This window comes from Micropterus salmoides, unplaced genomic scaffold, assembly GCF_014851395.1.
Source record: "Micropterus salmoides isolate LMB-PRFRI ecotype aquatic unplaced genomic scaffold, ASM1485139v1 Ms_hic_scaffold_21, whole genome shotgun sequence".
Classification (NCBI taxonomy): Eukaryota; Metazoa; Chordata; class Actinopteri; order Centrarchiformes; family Centrarchidae; genus Micropterus; species Micropterus salmoides.
This window is the reverse complement of record NW_024041262.1, coordinates 2,775,796-2,786,093: the sequence shown is the minus strand read 5'-3', so window position 1 is coordinate 2,786,093 and position 10,298 is coordinate 2,775,796. Positions and strand designations below refer to the sequence as shown.

Below are 10,298 nucleotides of genomic sequence, written 5' to 3'. Positions count from 1 at the left end.
GGTTCCCTGGTAATTAAAAAAAAGATTTTCTCAACCTGCAAAACACGCTCTGTCTGATCAGACCCTTAAACAGGTGGAGTCTATCCAGTATCAAATACATGTAGATTTTCTCTGTATCTTATCGGCACTGTATTTGTAACCAAAGCCAGCTCTACTTGTCATTGTGGTATTACATGTAAAGGATGATTCACAAGGTACCACTGTCACTGTCTACATTCTGTCCTTAATACCATGTCACAATTTTTTGGTGGACACAGTGCATTGAGCAAGGCACACTCTTGTTCCTTAAAGCTATTAAATTCTGTCTACGTTTTGTAATCATTTTATTTTGCAAAGATGTCTGAGAAATATCTGTTTCTACATAAAATATAAGACTGGCAGTGGAAAACCAAGGCTCCGTCTCATAGCCCTTGTTCAGTCTATCTTAAATGCAGTGTATTCTAAGGAAGCCACTGTGTTGACAAGCTGGTGACACTGATGTGTAGGTGTGCACAGTGATGGCTGGGGCCTTTCTGTGTGTATTCCTGCTTAGTTCCACAGTTCAAAGACATGCATACTAGGGTTAAGTTAATTGGCCCATAGATGTTACCATGAATAGTCATCTGTGTCTAGATGTCAGCCCCGTGATGTACTAGTGTAACCCACTCCCTCTAAGGGTAAGCAGTTAGAATAGGTTTGTTTTCATATAATAATATAGGAAAAACCTTATATGATCTGGTTGCCACAACTGAGAATCATTCCGGTTACAGTCTTTTCATCCATCAGAAGGAAGGAACAAATCTTGTTGCATTGATTTTTAGTTGACATAAGCAATCAAATTCCAGGTTGAACTTAATGTGAAATACAACATCCAGATAAGAATTATAAACAGAAAAGGGAAACATCAAAATGGCAAATAGAAAAGCTTTTTTGGTCAATTTGACAATATTTTCCATTAGGTGCCATTACTACATAAGAATAAACTATCCTGCGTTATCTGACTAACTTTTCCAGCCAGGTATGCTCTGTTTATCTATCTTGTTTTTTTTTTTTTTAAGTATCTGAGTAAACTAATTCTTGTTTGTTTTGTTTTCTTTCTGTAGTGCAAATAAGGAGATTGTGCTTAAAAATAAATCTATTGTGTCAATAGTACAGAAACAAAGATGAAATATGGACTGCTTATATACTCTGATTCTACAGAAAGACAACACCCTACTTGGGACAACAAAGGAATCACAAGTCACAGCCCACACTGATGCTGTCCATCATCACCTGTTTACCAGGCAGAGCTCTTTATTGGAAGTAGAGCTGAGTGGAAATGCTTTCCTCCAGTGGAGTGAGGGCATCCTGGCAGCTGAACATCTCAATCGTCCTCTGGAAAACGGCATGTGTCACATATTGTTTAAATGTATAGACATGAACGCACAGACAGACGGACGGACGGACGTCACAAGCAGCTCACCTCCGTGCCTGTCAGTAGCTCCTCTCTGGGTGTGGTGAAGACAAACTCATAGAGTCTGTATTTTTGAAACAGACTGCAGCCGAGAGATAAACAGTTTCAGTTTAATCATTAAAAACCTCCAATACAGATTACAAAAGTACAGAGCTATTTTATATACACTATATATATTATATGTTGTAGGACACCCCTCTGAATTACTGAATTCAGGTGTTCCAATCACTTCCATGGGTACCGGCTGTGTTGGGCAGTAACACGCATGTTACTGTAATAATATTTCTTTTCCCAGTAACTAGTAGTGTATTGGATTACTTTTCCAAGTAATACCATCCTTGGCGTCAATGCGTGACTGCTCAGCAGGTCAGCAGCACCAATCATATGTTGTTTAAGTCAGCTGTTATCCAACAAGCTACAGCAAGAATGGAGAACGAGGGAAAGAGGTGTTCTTTCCACAGCAGTAAGTATCACCATTATTGTGTCACAGTCTAAGATGCAAAAAACATTGTCGTCCGTTGGAAACTTTGTGTGACCAGCGAGAAGCTTTCAACCACGAACAATTCTAAATCTGATTTATTGAAGCATCTGTTGAAGCAGCACAGCAAAGTGAAACTGGCCGCTACTGCCATTTGGATTATGGTGTGGGGTTGTTTTTCAGGGGGTGGGCGTGGCCCCTTAGTTCCAGTGAAAGGAACTGTTAATGCTTCAGCATACCAAGACATTTTGGACAATTTCATGCTCCCAACTTTGTGGAAACAGTTTGGTGATGGCCCCTTCCTGTTCCAACATCACTGCGCACCAGTGCACAAAGCAAGGTCCATAAAGACATGGATGAGTGAGTTTGGTGTGGAGAACTTAACTGGCCTGCTCAGAGTCCTGACTCCAACCTGATAGAACACCTTTGGGATGAATTAGAGCAGAGACTATGAGCCAGGCCTTCTCGTCCAACATGCCTGACCTCACAAATGCGGTTCTAGAAGAATGGTCAAAAATTCCCATGAACACACTCCTAAACCTTGTGGACAGCCTTCCCAAAAGAGTTGAAGCTGTTATAGCTGCAAAGAGTGGGATAACTCCATATTAAACCCTATGGATTAAGAATGGGATGTCATTAACCTTCATGTGCGTGTAAAGGTAGGCAACCCAAAACTTTTGGCCATATAGTGTATCTTAAATAACACAAGAATTTGTGTACCCCACATATAATATACAAATAAAGTAGTACTAATGAGTCCAACCAGACCAGCTACAGCATTAAAATGGTGCTTACACTGTTTTCTGATGTTCAGTTCAGTGTGCTTGATTAGCATTAATGTTTCATTTAAACAATGTTGCCAAAGCAGTTATAAAATCAAAAGACATAACAAGATTAATCCAATCCAAAACCATTCAATTCAGCAGTTATGACAAAAATAACAAATATAGATACAACGTAAACCAGTGGTTCTAAATCTTTTTAAGGACCCCTTAACTGACAGAAATTAGACCACGGAACCCAATTTGATTTGAAAGATTTTGTCCCAGGATCGACCATCTGATAGGATATTGGGTTTTAGATGTTTTATTACAGAAAATATATGAAACTCATTTAGTTAAAATAAATGATTCCCCTTTTTAGCCGGGGACCTCCTGGAACCCTCTCAAGGACCCCCGGACTCCACTTTGAGAGCCACTGATGTAAACTACAAATGAAAGTGAACAAGATTTAACCTGCCATGCAGTGAACGTTAAGTGCAACAGTTGGCTGAGTCACTCGCTGTCCCTCAGGTTGAGACACAGCAGGGACACATACTTGCCGGTAAGGTTTCCGTATTCCTTCTCCTAGGATTATTCTTAAAGAGGTGGTATTATGCTCATTTTCAGGTTCATAATCTTATTTAGGGGTTGTACCAGAACAGGTTTACATGGTTTCATTTTCAAAAAACACCATATTTTTGTCATACTGCACATTGCTGCAGCTCCTCTTTTCACCCTGTGTTGAAGGCTTCGTTTTAGCTGTGGAGTGATACATCTTGTCTCTACATGATCTTTGTTGGGAGTTGCACATGCGCAGATCCTAGTTAAGGACTACTAGCTAATCAGAAGCAGAGAAGGACGGGCCAATGAGAAGCTGGTAACACAGCTTGGGTTCAGCTGTACATGTTGCCGACCAGCTTGGCAACATGGACTGGAGCAAGAGTTTCAGAGTGGTGAGTTATTAATCTGTAACAAAAGTATCTTTCATCCATAAAGTTTTAACTGAGCTCTGTCTCTACATCACAGGAACAACTTTATGTCCACTGACTGCCTGGAGGGTAGCTAGTGTTTGGAAGGGAGAGGAGAGGTGTGCTGCAGCTCACTGTTTTTCCACCGGTCTTTTTGAGGGCGTGTCAGACTAGCTGCTTGGCGAGCATTATATGAGGCGCATTTAGCTTTAGGGAAGCGGCTGGACTACAAACGAGCTGTTTTCAGGCAGTTCAGAGCAGAGTTTTCTGTGGGAGATGGGAATTCCCTTTGGGCTGGACTTTGGGCTTTTTCACTTTGCAAACCTGTTACATGCACAAAAAAGATATATAACGCAATAAAGGAGAGGGAAAAAGCAGAATACCACCTCTTTCATTTTAAAGTTATCTTCAAGGCTTCCATATGTATCACATTTCAGGAGAAAATGTGTCTCTGTTTCCACCTCACCTGTCGTACAGTGCTCACAAACTCTGTATTCTTTAGGTAACCAGGACTTTTTATAGCTTCCTTTTTCAATTGCCAGGGTCATTGAGTCTACTTGGTAAGGCTGCCTTTGCTTGATATCTCTGACAGCAGAGAGATATCCAGCCATTGGGGACTCTTTTAGGGACTCTTTTCCAGGTTCAGCTCTTGGGTTTTAAGAGCCTTGAATTGGATGGAGTCTTGGGGACCTGATCTGAGGTGCATCAGAAAAGTTTAGTGCTCTTTTTTTTGGCATCTATTATCAGTGGAAACCACCCTAATTCTGCCCTACACGCATTTGTAAATGCTCCGTACTTGTGTAGCGCCTTTCTAGTCTTTTCGACCACTCAAAGCGCTTTTACACTACATCATGCAGCATTTGCTGCCATCATACTCTTAAGTGATATTCTAGCTTTAAGAAGAGTCTGGCACCTCTATATAACAGTACTGTATCTCACATGTGTTGCAAGTAAGGCCCATGTGGGTTACATGTGGATCCCAAGCAAGCAGTAATTCTTAGGACCTGTTTTTGTGACCACTTACTATCACTAGCCCTACGTGCAGAACCAGGACCCATGTTTCATATGTGTTGTTAACTCTGGTAGGAATAAATTGGTTCTACACTACCGTAACAAACATGAGGCCAGCATAGAGCAAATAGATGGACACAATTTTATGGCATAACTCCAACTCATGCTGGGCCCACATGGACATGTTGGCTGGGATTTACAGTAGGTATGCATTTGTAACCTTTCAGGCGTCTCTGAACGGGTTGTACACAGAGCTTGAAAAAAGATCCATATCTTGATTTTTTAACAGTGAAGTCTTACCTGTTTCTGATGTAACTTATGAGTGCCATGGCTTCTTCTTTGTCTAGAAGTGAAGTTGTGTCTTCCTCTGAAGACGAGCACTGGCAGGCAGCACCTAAGGCCTTCGCAAACTCCATCAAGTTCTCCACTAAAACCATCCGTTTCTCTGGAATATGACAATAAAGCACAAACTACTGCTGTCATTCTGATACATTTTTGAATTCACATTTTACTGCAATAATAGTTATGTATTCACTTCAATTCACTTCCTGCCATGTAAAATCTGCAGCAATTTGAGGCTGTAGTTAGTTGTGATTTTGTGCTGGACAGCCTTAAAATGGTGTGAATGAAATGCTACGGCCTTTACAGCCACCAGATCTATACCCAGTTGAACATTTATGGAGATTTTGGACCAATATGTAAGTAAATGCTCTCCACCACCATCTCCATAATACCATAAGAGTCAGTATAACATAAACTTCTATCTTTAAACCTATTTAGTGATGTCTGTGACTGTCTGATGCCATATATCTGCTGTACTCAGATCCCTCTTGACCTAAATGATATTACTAGATTAAATAAAGAGGGTATATGTAAATGATCGAATATCTTGTGGAGGAATGGTGTTCATCCCTTCAATAGATTTCTATAGACTTGGCAAGCTGTTCTGGAGGCCTGACTTTAATTTCTCACTCATCTGTAAATTTAGATCTCATACATGGGGTCAGCATATAGCAAATGGATGGACACAGTTCTATGCCAGCACATCACTAACCCTGCTGGGCTCACATGGACCTGGATTTACAGTAGTATTCATATGTAGATTTTTCACCTATTATGTTATCCAACAGCATGTGCAGTATAGCCATGAGGAAGGAGGTCTGTCGGGGGGTGAAGTTGGCCTCTTTTGCCCACCAGAAACCACAGACATAGAAATCCAGCAGTGCAGATTCCTTCATACACGTCTGATGGTTCCTGAAGCCCAGAATGTCCTTCATTTCCCTACAGACAACAGATCAGATCTGGATAAATACAATTTCAGTGCACTAATTATTGCAGTATTATGTCCACTGCTTGATTTTACTGGAGAGTTTACATTCTACAATAAAAACTTAGACACAGTGGGTATTTCAATGCTGATTCCAGTGGTTGTAGTCTCAACATGTTTAAGTTTGATACTTTTTGCCCTCAACAATGATAAATAATGAAAGATGTCCACATTATTAATTCCTGGCACTATAGAGAACCATATGCTTCACCATCTGGCCTTCATGTTGAGAAATAGGAGTAGGCCTACTGTATATGTCAATAGTTAACTGAGTTAATAAAATGTGGAAAAATGTATATTTTTGATAAACCAAAAAGGTCTCATGACATGACAAGGACTCCTTGACTTCGTTGTTCCTGTTCCTGGCTACATCCATGATAGTCAGCTTATGTAATGTTAACCTAGACATCTCAAAAACCAAAATATCTCAGTTAAAACCTTTAACTTGACCGGCAAATCATCAAAACCACGCTTAACATGGTAACCTACCTAGAACTAGCTTCTTCGGTTTCTCCACATTGGTTAAAAACAATCAAGGACAACTGATAATATAACGTTACAGCTGATAACAGTTAAACAACAAGAAGGGCTGTACGTTTCATAATTCATTCGTTCATAATTTATTCCACATTCAGTTACGAATATACTCGTATTATTCTGATATCACAACTTTAACAGTCATTCCTTGACACAGACCGTGACATTTTATGCGGTTAAACTCGCCCTCATTTAGTTCACTTTAGAGCAGTCACGTTTAGCGCATTTGTAACTAAGCTGGTTAAGTTAGCTGGTTGTGAGGCAGTGCTATGGGACCATAGTCTGTATGTAGGGGATTAAAGCTACTTACGACTGAACTTCATCCCCTGTTTTATTCAGCAGGTCTTGGATTTGTTGCTGTGTCATCGCTTCCCACTGGAGGAAGACAGCTTCCTCTTTCTAACGAGGAGAAAGAAGAAGAAAAATTCTAGTTATAATAAATAAATAAGCAAATAAACAAACACGTACCACGACAAACAGGGGTTTTACTGAGAATTGCAAATTATCAGTTACAACCTGAAGCTTGTTGTCCTTTACTTTTGGTAGCTCTTTCTTTTCACGACGTGTCGCTCCTCCGGACATGTTGACGCTCTAGTCGTTGCCATGGCAATACCATTAACCTACTCTTCTAGGGAGAAGCGTCCATCTGCGCTGCACGACACGCCCACTTCACTACAAGACACGCCCCCTGAGATAACCTCCTGGATTAACGTGTTTATTTCAACCCAAACCATGATGTTTTCCTGAACATAACCAAGTCGTTTTTGTGCCTAAACTATACAAACCAGTGGTTCTCTGCAACCACCTCAAGAGGTCCTTGAGGTGGTTGCAGCATCTCCAGCAAAAAGGGGGAATAATTTATTTTCACAATAGTTCCATCTATAACTAGTGTAATAACAGACAGTATGACTATTTTGGTCATGGGTTTCATACACTTTCTGTAATAAAATATCTCAAAATCAAAAATGGGGCCCCCATGGGGGTCCATGGTCTGATTTGTGTCAGTTTAAAGGACATTGATGTGAAAAGATTTGAGAACCACTGGTGCAAACGACAATTTAGAGGGCAAGTCATGTAGTAAGCTTGTCCTGTAGTACTGTGGACCAGCAGATAGACTTCTTGGTTTGAGGCCCAGAATGATTTTCCCAGTGACCTTTGCTTTCACAATACCAGGGTCAAGTTACAGTTTTCTTTACTTTTATTTAGTTGATACCGTCCTTTCAATGTAGAACAACTTCTTTAGAGAATAATTATGAGCGTAGGCAATGAGCCTATTTGTGTGCTTAATTAAATAAATAAAAAATTAATACAAAAAATATTACATTTTACTTTTGAACCGGTAAAAAAACACTTTTTCTTTTTTCACATTGTAGTCAATTTACCATAGGACACATATATGTACAATATGCAGTGCTACAAGCCATTTTCATCAATTTATTCCTCCCAAAATGTGCTTTCCTTGTTTACTTACAAATAATGCAATAGGTGCCTCTTTAGTGTCATCTCTGAACGTGCTCCATTTATGTTTTTCCAAATACTTTAAGTAGCTGATATCTGTGGGGAAAAAAAATATAGAAGCGCTTAAAAAATACATTTTCGTTAATGTTAGTTACATAATTAGGCCTTTTCACGAATGGAGTTGAAAGTGGGTCTGAAACCTTTTTAAAAACAAACCTTTTAGGATTATTTTCATAGTAAGCATATTGAAAGAGGATTAACCTTCAGAAAATGTTATGTGCTCACCTCAGGGCATCAAACAAAGTATTTTGCAAGCTGTTTTTTCCTGGTACACCATTTTTATATAGTAGGTTTTTGAATAATATTTAAAATTCTATTGCAACATATTTTTCTGTTTTCTAGATAATTAATAATTAATATATACTATGTGGAATGTAATAATTTTAAATTTCTCAATAAAAGGTGCAAACAACACATTTCCCTGTGTTTTGTCACATTTCATTATATTTCCAAGACTTCATTTAGTTATTTTTTGTTTAAAAATAGAAAGTATTACCATTTGTTGACTACTTATCATTTTAACTTACTGTTTTTTCTGATTGCTTTGGGAGAATTTTTGAAACTATTGGCTATTTTTGCAAAAATCTACACACTAATCACAAGACCTTACACCAAGAAAAACAAAGCATTATACATCGCAAAACTCTTCAAACTCTTTTTAAAATGGTGTTTTTGCATCAATACAGTACAGAGAAATGTCTTTGAGTAAGCACATGAAGCTGCAACTACGCACTGATAATAAAAATTAAAAACACTTGTGGCTTTTCCTGTTATTCCTGTTAGTGTAATGCAGTTATTTACAATGACCATATTTACAACTTGGGTCTCCTGCTCTGGGGTGAACAGTCGACCTATTCCACCAGATGCTGGTTTTCTTGCAATTATGTGAAAACATTTGATTGGTTTTACATAATTCCCAAAACTGCCTTCAGTTGCCTTCAATGTCCTTCAAAATGACACACTGTATTCAAAAGGCCATGAACACATCCCAAAATGAAGCACTTGCATACAAATGACTCTTTTTTCATATTAGTAAATTTTTCGATAGACTATTCAATTCAATTTCAGTTTTATTTATATAACGCCAAATCACAACAACAGTTATCTCTGAGCGCTTTTCATAAAGAGCAGGTCTAGGCCATACTCTGTGATATTTACAGAAACCCAACAGTTCCCACCTCGAGCAGAACCGTGGCTCAGCGTGGGCGGCCATCTGCCTCTGCCAGACTATATACACACGCTGTTGTTCTAAATCTAAAGCTCTTTTGTCTTTCATAGGCTTATATGTACATTTCCATACAATGTCCAAGAGTGAAAGTAATCAGCTGAGAGGGGTTGAAAAGTACACTGTAAACACCAATGCAATGTTTAAACAGAAAATATTTACTTGGCAAAACATTACAGTTGTAACAGTAGCACAGTGTTGTATACAGTAGCATACAAGAAACAAAAACCATAAACATATGTGAACCAAAAGTATGATTTTTAGAATAAAGAACAAATTTGTGTGTGTAGGGGTGTGTAACCATTTCCACTCTGTAGAGAATTCAACAGTGTGAGTGTGTGCAATATAGATGTAAAAACCTACAAATTATTTTAGTACAGCATGACAATCAACCTCATTCATACATTGCAGTGCAGTAAATGGATGGCTTACAGCTACAAATGTTTATGCATTACTATGCAGTAACACGTATTTTACAGTACAATACTGTTACGCTGAAATAGTCTTATAGTTGCAAACTGAAGGTTTGAATTATGGACACCACTGTGAGGCGACTCAAGTTGGGTTGGACTCTCAGTCCAGCTTCTCTCATGGTCAACCTGTGGTCGATCACATGATCAATAAGTGTGGCCTTGATGTCATCAGAGATGGATCTCCTTCCTTCTCTTCTTTGCCCTCGTCCTCCTCGAACTTGTCCTCCGCCTCCTCCTCTTCTTCCAACTCTTGTCCTCATTGTCGTCCCCTGCCTCTCCCTCCTACTACCCTTGCTCCCTGTCCTTTGTTGGCATCCAATGTTCAAAACAGTCTGACCTTTGACCTACTATATATCTACTATATGCCTGGTATGCACCCTCTTACGCAACCAGCCAGTGGAAGCATGGTGTGGACAATTTTTAGGAATTCATAACTATACAAAATAACCATCATCCTTCCATTAAAGTTAAATATAATCTGGACCCGTGTGGAGTGAATTTCATAGGCACCACTGTGATTTTTGAAAATGTAAACGAAAAAGATTACTCACACTGGTCTACTTTGAAC

General features: G+C 39.1%; 1 protein-coding gene across 1 annotated transcript; it reads right to left on the bottom strand.

Annotated features, from left to right (window-relative positions):
- Nucleotides 1–1,063: 1,063 nt before the first annotated feature.
- cabcoco1 (ciliary associated calcium binding coiled-coil 1) lies at nt 1,064–7,123 on the bottom strand. The gene is made up of 6 exons (XM_038736270.1): nt 7,031–7,123; nt 6,825–6,913; nt 5,762–5,931; nt 4,951–5,095; nt 1,442–1,514; nt 1,064–1,353 (listed from the first exon to the last, which is right to left on the bottom strand). The coding sequence occupies exons 1-6, from the start codon at nt 7,094–7,096 to the stop codon at nt 1,273–1,275; spliced, it is 624 nt and encodes a 207-aa protein (XP_038592198.1). The 5' UTR covers nt 7,097–7,123; the 3' UTR covers nt 1,064–1,272.
- Nucleotides 7,124–10,298: the final 3,175 nt, after the last annotated feature.